Source organism: Parasteatoda tepidariorum, chromosome 12 (assembly GCF_982258835.1).
Source record: "Parasteatoda tepidariorum strain Cologne lab strain chromosome 12, Ptep-v5.0, whole genome shotgun sequence".
NCBI lineage: Eukaryota > Metazoa > Arthropoda > Arachnida > Araneae > Theridiidae > Parasteatoda > Parasteatoda tepidariorum.
Genome location: NC_141766.1, coordinates 55612014 through 55630477, shown reverse-complemented (window position 1 = coordinate 55630477; position 18464 = coordinate 55612014). Strand labels below are relative to the sequence as shown.

The following is an 18464-nucleotide window of genomic DNA, read 5'->3' as shown; positions in this document are numbered from 1 at the left end:
CAGGGAACTGTGTCTTCACTTCATGATCGGTTCACTGTAATCAAGGAAAAAAATCTTTCTACCTGCAAGTGATTGTTAGGCAGAATTACTGCTGTGTTTCATGGAACAGATAACTATGAATAAGTTTTGTCAGTAAAACAAAAAATGGTGTGTTCTAAAGAACAATTTCAAAAATTGCTGTCTAACCAATTGAGAATTAATCAATGTTGAATGAATTAATGTTTGAAAAATTTAAACTATTATTTGTTCATTGGATGCAATTTTATTACAAATTTGGAAGATTTTTAAAGATATTTTCATTGCATAATTTTAATTGTACGAAAACTACTTAGAATTTTAAAAATTGCTTTTTTCTGTCTCTATTTGATTAACATTAATTGAAATTAATATTTCAAACCCGGCGGTTATGTTTGGTAAGAATTTATTTTATGGTGATATTATTTAGCGCTAAGCACCTTTTCATTTAATGCAACTCTTTTAATTATTATTCTGATTGAATCATAATTAGCATATGGTCCCACTCTCTTGTCAGTGTGTGAGTGCATTAAGCCTCTAAAATTATTTTTGCTACGGAAATAACTTTTTGTTAAAATTGTTAATGTAGTCCACAACTCTTCTTCTAAAAATTACTGATGTATAACAGGGCTCATACAACTTTTTCATATCAAATTTGCAAAAAAGGGATCAATATTAAAGTACTTTAATAAAATAAAATCATCACCTCCTGTTTTTAAAATCAAATTTTTGTGGATGATTTGCTTGATTAATGAAAAGAATAGATTTTCCTTATTTCATTGTACCTTACATATTTTGTTTAATGATAAAGAAAATATAAAAAGTGTTTTTTGAGAGGTGAATGTTATTTGTAAATGGATATATTTTTGGTTTGAAAAGCCACCAATTTGTATTAAAATTTTAAAAATTGGTACTTATACACCAAAAACATTCTCACAGACATTAAAGTTCTAGCAAAAAAACTTAGTTTATAAAAGTACTAATAAAATACTTAAATCTAACAAAAGTAGTATTAGTAAAAATTTACCATAAAGAAAAAATAATAATGTTCGCATATTAGATTTTATGCTTCTGTTATGAAGCTACATCACTAATATAATCGAAATAGATTATTTTAATGGTTTTCAATCATTAAAATGTAGTCTTAGTGTCTGAGCATATGGCATGAAAATTCTTGCCATTTAACTTAGCTGCCGTACTGAAAAAACAAATTGGTTCTTCCTATATTAAAATGGTGTATATAAAGAAAACTTTCATACAAACTTGTCCAGTTGCTTATTTTTCAGAAGGTTCAAGTTATTAAACATTGATCTAAATGTGTTAGCAAAATATACCATTTTATCATTTAAGATATACAAATGCAACTGGCATTTCATATGTTTATGTAACGTTTTATAAATAATTAAATCCAAACAAAATTTGCTCAAATGAGTAAATAATACTCATCAATAAATTTGTGGTGTAAAACAGTAATGTAAACAGAGAGACTAGAACAATTTCATATTTTTTCTATCACCTAGAAATAGTCCTTCACATTGTATATATAACCATCTTAACAATATTTGAGAGGGGAATATCATACTAAAGTTAATTCCTGTTAGTTTTCAATTGCAGGAGTAATTGCTGATCTAGCTTTGTTTAGTTTAAAGCATCTGCAACAACGAAAACCTAGAAAAAAAATATTCTTGTATGTTTGTATAAAACACAAAATCTATAAAATAAATCATGTATAGAAAGAAATTCTTGAAACAAATCACATTATAAATGGCTGCAAAAGAGAATATTAATATTTAAATCAAAAACCTGAAGTATGAAAATAAATTTAATTATCTATCTTATAAATAACCAATGAGCTCAACCAAGCGGAGAATTTTTTATATAAATTTATGAAGCGATAGATAATTTGTAGCAACCCAAGGCAAGCTGAAATGTGATTTTGCATACACCAAACAAGATAGCATTCCCATAAAAACTTAGACCTTCTTTAAGACTAAATTTGTGATTGCTAATAAACATTAATTTTGTTATTGGCTTAGATTAAAAATGATATACATGCCTACCACTTTTGCATGTTTCAAAAAAGCCTTTTCCCAGTAGAAGTGAAATAACTAAAGAAGTTATATAGTAGGCAAATATTTAATCCACCTTTTGCCATCACTTAAAATAGATTAAGATAAAAAGCTGGCCCACTTTATGTATGTTTAAACAATTGAAATGTATTGGTAGCTAAAAATATATTAAATTGATATTGAAAACAAGAATCAAGCAGGAAATCAAAATTTTTGCTATTACACTGAATACAAAAATAAAATCTTCTGGAAAATTCAGATGAGTTGGCAGGTATGAATATAATTCTGTTAGATTCTGATCTAACAAAATTATATTCATTGAGATGAGAAATTTATCCATCAAAATAAGTTGTGCAGTATCACTTTGTGTAATATTTTTCTCTTAATGGAATTTTAATCTTAAAAGATTCGAAAATGAGAGGCATTAAAATAACAGTATGTGCTCCACAATTTATTTTTGAGTGTATGAAAATATGTATTCTTCAAAGATCATTTGGCCGTCATTTCACAGCAACAATGAGGAATAAATAAAACTGCCCAATGCTGATGTAAACAGAAAAGTTAGTAATTATGTCTTTCAAACTTTTCTATTCTCAACTTATTTTAGAGTGCTCTATTTTAAGATTTAGTTTTCTCTATTGCCAGCTAATATTTTCTTTAGTTATACAGATTGATTTAACAGCTATTTTTCACAACGATAGATCTTGTTTATTTTAACAGTCAAAATGTATATTTATAATTTTGTATCAAATTATTTTTTTCCATAGTATTGTTAGAAGTATATTTTTAAATATTTGTTTATGGTAGTTTCTAGACGTAAATATTTAAAAATCTTTAAAAATGTGTGCTTTTTCATCCAGAAAACTTTTAATTTGTTTGACCATATTGTAAGACATTGACATTCCATTTCAAAATGCTTTCAGGCCAATTCTTAGCATAGGCTTAGATATTTATAATCGTAATACCTGAATGAAAAACTTATTTTTAAATTTAAATAAATTTAATTTTATTTGTTAAGCCTAAGATGGTAGATCCTAGATGATTCACAATGTGTATGCACCTTTTTTGTCTCCTAGCCATCCACGATTAGATTTAGGTAGTCGTCCATCAGACATCTGGTGGATTTCCATTGGAATTTCCATGCATTATAAATGACTGTCTAATGGACATCCTTATGGCAACCACATGGATCATGGTGGATGTTAAAATTGATGGCTATTAGACATCCAGTGGATGATTTTACGCTATATGAGACGGTTCATCCTTCAGTACGACTTATCTTTGCAGACTAATAACTCTTGGAGGGAACTATTTGTCAAAAGTTAGTAATCCTCAAAATGCAACAGCTGCCAATCCAATTGTCATTTTTTGTGAAAAAATGCATATAAACAGTTATTTCCATTCATCTTTAATTAGTAGTTGAAACATAAAAACTGATATCATAAACTTAAAGTGATTTACAAACTTCTAGAGAAGGTTCTATCTGTATAAGTGGTAGTTTATTAAATGAGCCTCTTAAAATCAAAATTATACTCGTAATAATAAAGCTTTATACAGGTTTTATTTTAACATTAAAGCAACAATTTATGATAAAATTTCCCTGTTTAACCTAATATCTTGTTAAATCAAGGTACATAATAAACAAATTCTACTCTACTCATTACGGCAATGCTACTAGCAAAATTCATTTAAGTAATGTAAAGCCTAGTTGTGAAACAAGATGAAAGAACTTAATATGCAATACAGTATAATGAATAGAATGATATCTTAGACAAAGACCTATCTATATTTATTATAACAATAACTTACTTGTACATTCATAATCTTCTTCCAATGCTAATCCATTGTGGCAATTACAGAATTGGCAAATAAGAGCAGTATCTTTTTCTTCATTAAGAACATACTTAACCACAGTATCAAGAGAAGATTCTCGTCTTTTATAATAATTTTCTGAAATGAAATTTTTTATTTGATATATATTTTTTTAATCTAAAATGATTTACTATAGAGATTTTACAAATTATTTTAAAAAAGGTTTATATAACTGATTAATCAAAAACAAATAGTTTTAATATAGTGGTTTGAGCTCAATAAGAAATTTTATTAGTATTATGGAAGTAAAATATTATCAAGATCTTCAGTATGAAAAAAAATTATGTTGTAGTGAATAACTTAAATATAACAAACATAAATATTAAATATTTGTATACTTCAAAATAAAAAATATAATTAAAATAATGAGTAAAAAAAGCACAAATAATGTCATATATTTATTTTCGCATTATGATGAAGCACTTTCTTTATTGTTGAAACACAAATTTTGATTTAACAAATTTTTTTACTTTTGATAAAACACTTACAGACATTAGGCTCGTCTTTTTGATATTACGGAATATACTTTGTATTTATCTCATATAGTTTCTTTTTAATTTTAGTTTTTTTCTAAGAAAATGGTATTTATGTTTACAAATTTATGTTGCAAACTTGAAACACAGCAAAGGTGTCAAACATCAGTATTATTAAAGCTTACAAATGTTGAAGAGTCCAATGTTGCACACATGGTGGCAAAAATTATTTTATTTTTTATTACATTTATCGTTGTCATATTTGCATTTAATTTTGTTATAATCAATAAGAATTAACTATTATAGTTTATAATTAAAATGTATCATTATAACTATGTGGAAAGTTATCTTGAAAGACTTTCAGACTATTAAGGGTTAATACCTATTAAAAAACAACAAATTTTGAAAGATAATAGGAATTCTTTATCTATATATACTAAGGCTTTAAATAGTTCAGCTATGACACTCAGCATTATTATTTTTCAAAATTATTTTTTAAGTTAGAATAATATTGCAAGAAAAAACATTCAAATTATACATAATATTTAATTTAGATACAATATATATTTACCTATATGAGTGTTTTGAATTTCAAATTTCTGCAACAAAAAGAAAGTTTTAATTTTTTTTTATATTAAGACATTATAAAATTAAGCAGTCATATAAAATTATAGAAAACAAATACATCAAATTTATTTACATTCTTTCATTTTTTAAATGTTAATTGTCAATAATACAGTGCAACCCATTTCTAGTACAGTTGGCAAACTATTACTTTATGGTTTTGCACGCATTTATTACAAAATGAACAGTTGTCACTTCCCATATTTTTATTGATTATTATTTAAATTTAAGTAGTAGTAAGATCTTTTGCTTTTATTCTCAAGAAAGTCATATGTTATTTTAAAGAGTCATCTGTTAAATTAACATCATTAACAAAAGTATAAGAATTTATTATCAAAAATATGCAGTAATTATTCATCTTATGATGTTTTTTCAAACAAGCAAATTTCGGAAAATATTTATCCTTTTAAAACTATTTTCCTTTCACAAAAGAGTGTAAAAACTAGTCTGCGATCTTGGAAAGCATGAAGGTTAAAAGAAAATTTCTTACCTGCAAGATCCCCAAATAAAAAACTAGTAATTTAAAAATTGTAAAAGCAAACTGATTTTTCTTGGTATCTTTAATTAAAAAATAATATAATGAAGTAAAAAATGCTAGTAAAAATTGAACTAGCAAAAAAATAAGAACATAGATCAACTAAAATGAATTTGCAAATTTCCATAAAAGAAATTTTCGCTCATGCATGCTTAAATTAGCCATTTTCTGAAACTATATTTGTTATATTGGAACTTATTTATTTATATCTGAAAAAAAAAAATCACATTTGTAACTCTTTTGCAACCTTCTCTCAGTTTTCTCTAGATCTAATAACTTTCTATAAATTTTTTTTCAATTTCAGATTTTTTCCCATAGAGTCTCCTCTTTAAAAGATAGGAATTGTAATAAATAGGAATTTATTGGAGTTTTTTTTTGTATCAATACTTTTTAAAGAAGGGTTATTTTTCAATAGATGGCACCACTATGATAAAATTTAAATGCAATCAAAATTATGATATTTCATGAGAAATTTTTATTTATTCTTTTAAAATTGTATTTTTGGGGTAGATTGTGGATATAAATTGTATTAATATTTAAGGAGCTTTAGATTATCACTTTTATGGCGTATTAGTGGGTTTGTAGCTGGTTTTTCTTGTGGATCTTTTTTTTTGTTCTGACGTCCACTGGATGCGGGATGACTTTTGAGCGAGTAAACAGGTCAGTATGAATTATTCCGCCTTGCTGAGAAAAGTATAAGAGGCGTGAAGAGTGCCTGAAAAAGTAGTAAGACGGGAGTGCCTGAAAAAGTAGTACGACGGGAGTGCGGATCGTGCCCGATGGAATGTTGAGTTGAAACATCACCGCTGACAGGTCTATCATGGCTGTTAGAAGTATGTTCTGAGCCGGTATCATCGAGAATGAGTTTAGATTTAGCTGGAATCTCGGAATGAGTTGATCTAGGCGGAAATGCTGAAAGGTTGATATTTGGAAAGAGTCCCTGGATACCGCGACTAAGTAAGCCACATTGATCGGATGAGCTGTTGCCTGGAAAAAAGTTGATCTGAAGCCTCAGAATAAAACGGGATATGATAGACGGAGTGTCGCTAGATTCAAGACGGGTGACAAGAAGTGAGCGTTCCTCGGCAGAAAATCAAGTGTTTCTAAAGAGCTGAATGGTGGTCGGAAGGTCGAGGTTCTCCTAGTCCACAAGTCTAGCTGCAGGCCCGGTGGGCGTTCCAGAAGGTGATCTGCAAGTTCCTTTGTATTTATAAACTCTAATTTCTTGCCTTTTTAGTAACTTTTTAGAAGAGCATTTTATTCCGTATTTTAAATTATTTCTATCCAGTGTTAAGATACCTATTTTAAGATAAGCCTTGGATATTTAATTTTAATTATCTGCTGTAGGAATACAAGGACTTAGAGTTTAAATGTTTTTGTAAATTTAGAATGAGCTAGTATTTTTATTTCGTAAATGTCTCTTTTAGTGTGAATTAATTTAATGTTATGCATATGAAATTTAAAGGTGCTTTTTATCGAAAAGTTTTATCTTGAGAATAACCATTTGGAAATTTAAAAGTGTATAAATTGAAATTTTGAGTGCACATGAAGGCATCTGGAAATGATCGGGATTGTGTTTGTTGTTAATTTATAGTTATAATAAAATTTACTTTTTATTGTTAAAAGTTTCATGTACTTCATTAGTCAAGTGTCTATTTTTGAACCTGGGTAACCGTTACCAAAATTCAGTTAATAAATCACAGCCTTGCCAAAGTATGAAGGGTAACGGTACAGAGTCTCCTCTTTAAAAGATAGGAAGAATACACTTTTCTTTTTATTGCTTAAGGGGGAACAACTCAGTAAAATTTTCATAAAATAAAACAAAAATTATTACATTTTTTGATAGTTTATCTTTTCAAGATTATCGTCCCAAAATATTGAACTGATTTTCATAAAAATGAAAAAGATACAGTATACTATGTTGAGCGTAATGCATGGTACATTGAAATGATTTGTTTATATTATAAATTTAAATGATTTAAAAATTAATGGTACTTTCAATATAAATAATTGTAATTGCAACTTATTTAGTTGTAATAATTTTTAATAAAGTAGGAAGCAAGATTGAATGGGCTTTGAGAAAAGAGCTCAATATTTGCAGTGTAATGAGGTGTTTTTGTGAAGAGCTACACAATCTGTAAATTTATAGTTTTCTTAAATCAGCACTTTGTCTACAGCATATAGATTTGATTTATACAATGCATAAAAATTTATAAAGAAATAAGGAAAGAATTTGAAGAAAATATCCAAGTTACAATAAAGCCAACTATTTTTATTTATTAAACCTCTTTTGAAACTGATTATTTCAAGGGTTATTGATAGTTTTGAAATAATTAGAAATAAATATAGAGTCAGCAGCCAAATAATATTCACAAAATAAAGATTACCACAGGATTTAGATTGCTAACTCTAAAAAGTACGAGGCATCACATGAGGTTAGATTGACAAGAAAATGGGCTTAACTAGCATTTATGGAGTATTGATGCATTATAGTTAGTAGCAAAATTTCATATACAGTAGGAAACCGATTATCCGGAACGATCGGGACCATCGCTATTCCGGATAACTGATTTTTCCGGTTTTCTGAATCGCTACAAAAAGTCGTTTTTTTAATTGTTAAACCCAACTAAAAAAAAAAATATTTGGAAATAATCTTGAAAAAACGAAGTAATACGCTAATGATTATTTCCAAAATGATGCTAGGGTAAACATCTTTCAAAAAAGAAAGAAAAATCCTAAAATCTTATGAGGAAAAAAAAAATTTTTTTTTCAAAAAAATCGCGGGAAAATTTATTAAATTTCGTTCCGGTTTTTTGGTTTTCCGGTTTTCTGATTTCCGGATAACGGGTTCTGTACTGTATTTATATGGGTTATTTATCATAAGAATTTAAACACAATTTTCTTAAAACTATGTTTCTCTTACTTGCTATATCTCAAACTAATACAATTTTTAACCAATTTATTTCAAATTTTGGACACAATGCTCACAATAAATATAGTTTTCATTGTAGGTAAGCATTTTTTAATTGGGTTGATTGGCTTTGCACTTTTTCTAGAGCATTTCCAGAGCATCCATGAAAAACTAACTTATTTTATGTCATTTTTTAATAATTTTTTCACAACATCACCATTTTGTAAAAAAAAAAATATTTTAAAAACCTTTAGCGTAATAAAAACTACAATTATGAAGTCTAAAAAAATCAAAACGGAATAAAATTTGGATGATTTCTTTTTTCAACTTATGAGTACAGTAAGTTAAGGATAATTTAAAAAATAAGTTATTGTATTATAAATTACCATATTGTATATTATTGTATTATGTCATTGTATTATAAAAGCACTAATTTTTTATCTGTAACAAGATAAAGTAAAGATTAAAATGAATTTAATAAGATAATGTATTAAGTTAAGTTTATCACAATCATTGGAAAACTTATTAAAAAGTCCTTTTTTAGTGTTAAATTTTTACTTTTTCTAATGTGTTGTTCCCCCTCAAAATATTAATTTGTGAACATTAAAAAACAGTTTTGTTTTATTTTTTACAAGTTTCTACAAATATATTTTAAGAGAACTCCTTACAGAAAACTTCGCATACACTTCAAAATTAATTTTAAAAACTATTGAAAGCCATAAACAAGGTTCCCACTCAAATTTAGAACAAAAAATTTCCCAACTTTTCCAGGAAAATATCACCAAAATTCCACACTACATTTTTGTAGTACAAAGCAATATTTTATCAGGAATACATTTTGTTTAATTAATAAGCAATAAAACAAATTTTTTGATAGAAAGTATTCAAAATATAAAGTTTTTTTTTTAAGGAAACAAAATTTCATTTATGAAGTTTTAACCAATAGGTTTTGTAATACAAAAATATTTGTAGCAATATTTGTGTAAAAAAAAGCAAAAAAAAAAAAAAAAAAAAAAAAAAAAAAAATTTACAATCTCAATGTAGCACAGTTTATTAAAAGAGTCACATTCATTTAGTCAGATGGTATGTACCTTGTTGTGATTAAGAAGCAAAATTAATTTATACGAAAGCTGAATTATTAAAAACACAATATAAAAAATATTGTACACAAATTAATGTTAGAATTTTAATGAACCTAAAAACATTTAACTATGTTGCAGCAGAGTTTTTACAAGAAATAATAAAAATAGGTGTTAGACTTATTTACTTATTATGGCCACAGAATTGGTAATTTGTTAATAATCACTGAATTGGTTAAAAATTTTGAAATTGGTTATGTTCCAGGTTCTGACTAAAAATTGCCCTGTTCCCAAATAATTCTCAAGACTTTTTTATAAAATCAAATTCCCTGAAAACTTCAGGCTTTCCAGAATCTAGGGGAACCTTGTATTAACTTTCAAATGACCTAAACCTGTTTTAAATTTAAAAAACAAAATTCTGTCAAGCTAAATAAGAAGTTGAATAAACACTTTATACTTACATTTTTATCTTTTGATATACTATATTCTTCAATGATGGCTTTTGCATCACTAAATTTAATCTTTTCCTTAACTTCCTTCAAAAGCTTCTTTTTACGAGACTGTAACTCGAGAAGTTTTTGAACAATTCTTTTAATTTCATGTTCATAATACCATTTTAGAGAGAGCTTTAAGCTGCAAACTCTATAAAAAAGCATAAAGATCATAACTCTCACAAAAAAATGTTAATTTATTATTGCATAACACTTATAAATTAATGTAAGAATGTAACACAAAATGTTTAGATTAAAAATGATATCAAAAGCACATTCAAATAAATATAAGCAAAATTCTCATTTACATATGAAATATTAAAAGAAAGTTAAAACCAAAGCAAATTGCAGTAAAAATCAAGCCGTATTTAACATTTGTTCTTTAAAATTAAAACAATAAAATCAATATTTTACAAAATTGAGAAATTGTTATTTTTCTCATTTCTTGCCAATCTCACGCCTGTACACGATAGTCACTAGAATAGTATCCCCTGCTGGTGTGAATGTGTTTTATAAAAACCTTTGCTTTAATTACATGAATGAATGATACATACTACTTTACACATATTTTAGAAATGAAACAATTCCTTAAGCAATGTTAAAAAAAAAACACGAAAATTCATGTGAATAATGGATTGCAAAAATACCAAGGTAAGATATTAAAATCAATCTTCATTCTTTTAATTGATTGATTAAAGGTATTTCATAACCATTGATCTTAATATTTATTTATTTAATCCTCATCAGCTCAAAATCTGAATTATTAACATGGAAGACAAGAATAAAAACATCAAAAACTGTTTGACTATTGAAAGGAAATTGAGAAGAAGCACTTACTAAAAATACCTTCCAGTTTTATCTGGGAAATCAAATAAGCACATTAACAATAACTTACGATCTTTAATATGAGTACATTTTTTAATTTATCAAATTTCATCATCAAATCACAATCAACATCATCAAATTTGGTGATTGACAGAAGTATGATTGAATATTTAAAAAAAAATGTACAATACTTAACTATTTTGGTAAATAAATAAAGATTCTTCTTACTGCATTTGACACACTTTTTGACATAGGTTACTGATTTGCATGTGACTCATTAATTAAACAGCATTAAAGCAACTTCTTAGCATTTACATGCTATAATTTCTTTTTGAAACAAAAATTTTGAAAATCCCAATTTCCAACTTTCAGCCATGTCAAATTCTCATGACCACTGATACAACTACCAAAAATAATGTTTTATTTACCTGAGAAGAAATTTTCAATAAATAAAGTCACATGAATATTCACCAATTTAGCTATGAACATGTATGTGGTATTTTATCAACCATTAAGTTTGAGGTCACTCTATACACCTCATTTCTCTTTAATTTAATAAATGTATTACACTATTAATTATGCCATATTAGGACAAAACTTATGGAACATATAATAACTACAGGGTATCTCCTACATTTTAGATTTTCAAATTCATGATTTTCCATGATTAATTCCAAGAATTTTTCATGACTTAATGAAGCTACTTCGATAAAAAACAACAATAAATTTAAAGGAAGCAACATTAATTCATATGACAGGTATTACCAAAACTGTTATACTCTGCATCTTCATATTTATAGATTTTAAATTTAAAAAACAGAGTAAAGAAAGAGTTGAATCAATAAAATAAGTGAAAAAATAAAAAAGTAAAATTTTTTTTTCTTCTTTTTTCGGCAGAATTATATTCTAAAGATACATTTCTTGCTCATTGGAAAGGAATTATATACTCCTGATATTTCTGTTCTCATTTCGGAATAAAAAAAATTTGCCAATGACTGGCTTGCTCCAGCTAGAATTTTAAATTGATAAAATAAAAAAAATAAATAATAACAAAAATTATGAAATCACAGAAGTTTAAAAGATAATTCGCTTTAGAAATGATGTTTTTTCTCTGATGTTTTTTGTTTTTCTGAAAGAACAGCATAATTTTTAAAGAACAAGAAAAAAAACATTTTATATTTAATAAAATATGACTGTGAGTGGGGATTTTATTACCAATTCAGATATTTGAAATACAATTAAATTGTGGGGGAGGTAAATTCCACTTTAAAAATTAGATTTTTCGTCAACCAAAATCCATGACTTTCCATGATTTCATTTTTAAAAACAATAAAAATCATGACATTTCATGACAAATTTTGTTCAATACTGAAATTCATGACTTTCAGGTGCACAGATACCCTGTAACTATAAAATTTGTATGATTTCTAATGACTAAGAATTACCTTCAAGGAGCACATCTAAAATAGAAATGAGCTTCAAAAACTTTTTAATCAAATTGCAAATAGCAATAAAGAAAAAAAATTTAAAACAATTTTCTCTAGATACTTACAAAAGATATATCACTAATAATGGTCCACAAAATAAAATATACTCAAGAAATGTAGATGGCATTGTCGAGAAGAAAAATATTAGGGACATCAATACAAATAGCAATCTAGAATAAGATAGAATAACTTGTTTTATCAAGTTATACTGGTACTCAAGGGCCCTTTTTTGTTGCTCATTTGCAAAGATTTCCTGTAATAAAAAATAACATAGAATAAGGGAATATAATTTTAAGGTTAAATTTGGATCTAAAGTAAAGAAATATAAAATGTACTGCAAGTATTATAAAAACAATAATTTTTTAAAATACTATCTATTTATAAGCAACATGTAGAAAAACTCAGTAATAGGTACTCAATGATCTTTGCACCAACTGAATTTAAGGTGTACCATACTGATCATCTTCAATATATATTTTAGAAAATAGAATTTTAAAAAAGTATGTGCATTCAAAGGTTACAAATCAATATTTAAGCAAGGAAAAAAAAAAGAGAAAACAAAAAGAATTTTATAAAAATCTGATCAATTACATCTAGTCTAGCACTTAAATATCAGTTTTAAGTGCTAAATGAAATTTGAAGATTTTTCTAACAATTCTTTATCACACTCTTTCAGTTTTGAGTGGCAATAAAATAAGTTGTAATGTTTCTAATAGCTCTATCCTTACTAATGAATTTTTAGGTTATGATGAAATTTTTGTTTTTTCCTCATGTCAACACTAGGTAATTTGTAACCTTCAATTAATGTGAGTACATATATATATATATATATATATATATATCACAAAAAAGGATAAAAAGAAAAGAGAATGAAGAAAAATAATAATAAGTTTTATTAACTATGCATAAGCTGTAAGTATATAGAACTCATAAAATAAGTTAAAAATATGGAGAAAGCAAGTAAAAAATGTAATAAAGATTAATGTAAAGAAAAGAAGAAAAAATTATTAAAATAAAATATTAAAATATTTAAAAAACATTTTATTAAAAAAAAGTTGAAAAATGAAATAATGCAAAGATATAATCTTGTCATCAGCTTACAGGATTATATCCGCAAAAATAGTGCTTTCCAATATTGTATTATTATACCCAAAGCAAAATTCATAAATACAATAGTGTGAGGAGAACCTTAAAAATTGAAATGAAAATAGAACATATTAAATAAAAAATACACGAAATAAAACAATTCAAGCAATAACAGAAAATAAAATGCAAGAAAATACAGAATAAAATACAAAATATAATCTATAAAGCGAGTAGCCAAATAAAATGAAATAGTATTTAAATGTCTTAAGAAACATTAGAATTCCAAGTAATTAGTTTATTTATATAAAAATCATTTATTTTATCGCATAAATCAACAATGCAGTTATCTTTTTAAATACCTAAATCCAAAAAAAAAAAAAATTTAAATTAATATTATCATCATGATTATGAAGCAAGATTAATTACTCGGGTTATTATAATAAATATTGTTTAACAAAATTGTATAATCTTGAAAATTAAAGATAATCATCCATAAATCTAAAAACAAATTTCATAATTAGAGTATAATTTTTTCATAGCAATGTAAAAATAAGTTAGCTAAGAGAGATGAAAAATTAGATCCTTGTGATATTCTATGAATTTGAAAAAAAAAATATTTTCCATTGTAAAGATAATTATTGAAAAGACAAATATTATTTAGAATTTCTCAATAATCAAAATCGTACTTAAGGTTATATTTATAATTATAGTAATAACTCATAATATTTAATTTTAAAATGATTTTTGTTCTTCTCCTTTTATTAATCTTTATTATAATTTATTTCCCTGTTTTCTCCATATTTTTAACTTATATATTCCTGTTTTCTCCATATCTTAAGTTATATATATTTATACACACTATAATTTTGATTCGACAAGGATTCTAAAAATATACATTAAAGAATAAAAGATAATGATTATGGAGAGCCCCGGATATAGAATAAAAATTTCCCTCCATATACTTTTCATTAATTCAGAACAGAAAAATTTCATTTCCTAAATTTTTGCATTAACTAGAAAAAATTTTGTTTGGCGTCAGCTTATCTGGGAAGTAAGGGCGGCTTGTGCGTAATGCTGATCACATAGCTACAATCATGCTGTTGGTCATGAAATTGGGGAGCGTTAATCTCCATTAACGGACCATCAATGCAATAATGCATGTAAAAAATTACATGAAATTTAAATAAAAAAGCTAATAATATTTGAGAATTTAGTAATAATAATTTGTGATCTTACCTTATTGATTTCATCCAGTTCTTTCTTATAGACATCAGGACTCTAAAATTAAAGTTGTAGCAGTTTGAATAAGTTAACCAAAACTAATATCAATCAATTAAATAAAACAGAACACCTAAACAACTTTTGATCTAATGATCAGATTATCACATAAACCAGGGATGGGCAAACTTTTTTGATCGCGGGCCAAAAATTGAGAGAGAAAATTGTTTGGTGGGCCAAGTAAAAACTTCAAAATTTAAAAAAAAAAAAAAAAAAAAAAATGATGTACAAGTTTTAATTTAAATATTTAACGAGATGAATGAAATTGCGATTTCATTTTTAAAAGTTCCTTATATTGAGGATCGATGTGAGATATGCTTATTTTAAGGAACGAGGCTAAATGCTTGTCTGTTAATCTACTTCTGAAATAATTTGTCCTGAAATAATTGTTTCATAATTGAAAACTCTTGTTAACATAAGATTAAGCAAACATAGCACTGATTTTTTAGGCATGAAATATTAAATTTTGGAAACTAGCTTTTGGTAATAATTTGCAAAATTCAAACTTTGACTATTTAGAAACAACTGCTTCAGATGATTGTTAGAATGTCCGCTCGTTGGAGCTTAAAATGCGCAGTCTGCCACATGTGAAGTACAATTCACCTATATTAGATTCCATAAGTCTGCTCCTCGAGAAAGACAAACGCTAGTTGGAGCCCAATCTACGGCTATTCTATAAAGAACTTCCGCTTTCAACATTTTACCAATTGAAGCTGTCTGTGCTAACTATTTCCACCAATTTATGTTTTGTAGAACAAAAATAGAGAAAGTAAAAAGGTCATCAGTACTTAGTTAAAAAAGAAAGAACAGAAATAGCTTTAAACAAAGTCGACAAGAAAATGGATGTATATTGTCAATATTTGCCACGGATCGGCAAGTTAAAATTCTATCCGCGGGCCGGATAAAACCTTCCGGCGGGCCACATTTGGCCCGCGGGCCGTAGTTTCCCCATCCCTGACATAAACTATAAATATAATTTTCATGGTTCCAACATCCAACTTTAAATATGTTATGCAACTAGTACAGATGATATTCACGTAACGAAAACTTTCTTTAAAAGTTAAAATCTTTTTATAAAGATTGAAAGACCAAGCACGATAGAGCTTTCGCAATTGTCCCCATGTAAAATCATGAGTGATATAAACTGTCATAATTTAATGTATATTTTAAGTATTGACGATTGAAATACGCTATAGGTGGTGCGTAACAAAACTCTTTATCTACGACAACACTTTGAATGTTTTAACATTAGAGGGTGAATAGTTATAGGAGTAAGAAGTATGCTTTATGTCATGATGTCTAAACTGATTAAAAGTTATCAAGTTTATAATCAGAGTTCGAAAAGTATTATGAAAGGTAATAACATTTGAGTACATGATCATATTTCTGAACAGAGAAGGAGAGGGAAGATTCCAGACATAGAACCGGAGTTCTCCCTAAATGGCATATTCAAGTATTGTAATCACAAATAAACTTTACAAAATTATTTATTTTCAGAAAAGAATAATTATTACACATTTTTTTCTACAAATCCCAATTATTTTTCATAATGTATCATTACATATCCAGAAAAGAATTATATATTGAAAGCAAATAAAGATCATCATACACAGATAAACTATTAAAATTAAAAAAAAATTCAAACTTTGAAGTTATATATAAATGTATATAAAAAAAAGAGCACGTAAATTTAAACATTCAAAAATTGTGATGGAAATAATAAATGTAATAATAATCACTTAAAAGTTTACAGCGACGAAAAAAACAAAACAAAAACATTTTGTTTTATAGTGTTTACAAATAAAATCCATAATTTTACAAGAATAAAAGATACATCAATAAATATCAGAAAGCGTCATTAAAATTTTTTATTTCCTCACGGAAATTTTTATTTTATTACATGGATAGTCAAAAAATTAATATATTTATCTATTTCAATGGGAAATACGTTATATGTATTATAAGTAATATTTGGAATTTGCTTATAATACATATAACGTATTTTGAATATAAATTACCTTTGAGAAACTAAATATTGAGCGGAGTTTATGGATTACAGAGCCCATATGCTTTTGAAAAGATTCATATTAAATGTTGATATAATTATGAATGTTTTAAAGTAGGAAATTTTACTTTCCTCATCAAAAAGAGGAAACAGTAACAAATAAATTAGTTTATTAGTTTTGTTTTTGTTTTGACAGGTACAGGACCTGTTGCCAAAAGAAGAAGTATAAAAAAAGTTTAGTTGCATGATAAGTTTTCATGATTATATTATAACATATAGAGAGCGCTGCAATAAGAAACGTGCTGACTGAGAGAACATTTACAATGCATGCAAAAAAAATCGCTGATGCAAATTCTACGATAGGCGTTGTGTGAACAGGCTTAATATTCTAAAAAGTTTTATTATTGTGATTTGTGTTTAAATTTACGAATAATTTTACTGTTCACAAGAATTTTCTGAAATTTATAAATTCTAATAGAAAGTGAGATTGAAACAAAATTAAGTAAATTAATATCCCGACATTAAAAAAAGTGTAAGGTTTGCCTTGCTTAGCGTGTTATCTCTTATTCAAGTAATCAATTGGTTATATTTGTTTATAATAACACCGTTTGTTAATTTTGGGATCGTATCATAGCGTGCTTGCGGAATCTTCCTAACTTTAAAGTTCCACTAGATTCTAATCCTTTAAACAAGCTGAAAACTGGTGTACTAACTCTCCGAACTTTATGTTGAAACACAAAATAGAGCGAAGGACACCAAATCTAGCTTTCATACAAAATTTTTAAACTGTGTAAATCTAAAAGGGGAAAACTTTGGGTTGCGGTTCTGTTAAATATGTTCGAAACTTTACATTTCTTTCACAACGCCTTTGCTTGGTTTGCAAGTAATTATATTTAAGGAATTACTATTTATATGGATTCTAACTTTGATGTTTTCACAAATTAGATTGTCTCGTAAAGTAACTTTGTTGAATCTTATGTGCACTTATCTTTCTGTAATTATAAATATTTGTTCTACTGAGTACCAAAAATGGTGGCAGAAACTTTACGCGAATTAGTTCATAGAACACTCTTGGTGTTTCACAATGGTTGGAACTGTCCTTGGTTCTTCAAAACTTGTTTTAAAAAATTAAATCAATTTCAAAAAAGGTTACTGATAGAAACTAGCTAAATTGCCAAAAAAAAAAAAAAAAAAAAAAATTTAAAAGTGCATATGATAATACGAGGAAGAGAGCTTTTGAATCTAATGCTTCGGAATCTTGTATTCAAGAGTCTAGGTCTATCCCTCTCGGAGCAAAGGGCCACTACTGACTCTGCTCTCTTTTTCCGCAAATCAACATTTCAAGTCTTCAAAGCAGCTGATTTCGCATGTAGTTGGTTTTGGGCAGCGACTATTATTGCGCCCCGCAATATAAAATATTTAGTAGTTCTATTGGTGATATAAAAACCTACCACTAAATGAAATTTTATTGAAATTTTAAGTTCTGATGGTTAATGGTAAATTCTTAATTTACACGAGAATACTGCGTGCAAATGAAAAAACAACATTCTGTAGATTTCGTGAAAATTGTCTTGACAACTGTTTTCTAATGCTGTGAATGCTAAAATAGTATTTCAAAAACTGATAAAACAAAATTTTAATCTTGAAGAGAATCTTATGCAATATAAGTTGGTTACCATACCGAAATGCCAAATGTATAAATCTAAATTTTGAA

At 26.7% G+C, this 18464-nt stretch overlaps 1 protein-coding gene across 1 annotated transcript; it reads right to left on the bottom strand.

Moving 5' to 3' along the window:
* Nucleotides 1–347: 347 nt before the first annotated feature.
* LOC107443369 (uncharacterized) lies at nt 348–16975 on the bottom strand. The gene is made up of 7 exons (XM_016057217.4): nt 16764–16975; nt 14704–14745; nt 12447–12634; nt 10040–10220; nt 5001–5028; nt 3894–4034; nt 348–1683 (listed from the first exon to the last, which is right to left on the bottom strand). Exons 1-7 carry the CDS (start codon nt 16809–16811, stop codon nt 1613–1615), a joined length of 699 nt encoding a protein of 232 aa, XP_015912703.1. The 5' UTR covers nt 16812–16975; the 3' UTR covers nt 348–1612.
* Between the last annotated feature and the right edge of the window lie 1489 nt (nt 16976–18464).

What these genes read in the sequence shown, in the direction of transcription:
- LOC107443369 (XM_016057217.4), bottom strand. Translation starts at nt 16,811, where the DNA reads ATGGGCTCTGTAATCCATAAACTCCGCTCAATATTTAGTTTCTCAAAG. An exon ending in TTATTAGTGATATATCTTTT is followed by an intron (nt 10,221 to 12,446) that starts GTAAGTATCTAG and finishes GCTTTTTTATAG; the next exon opens with AGTTTGCAGCTTAAAGCTCT. An exon ending in GTATATCAAAAGATAAAAAT is followed by an intron (nt 5,029 to 10,039) that starts GTAAGTATAAAG and finishes TTTTTGTTGCAG; the next exon opens with AAATTTGAAATTCAAAACAC.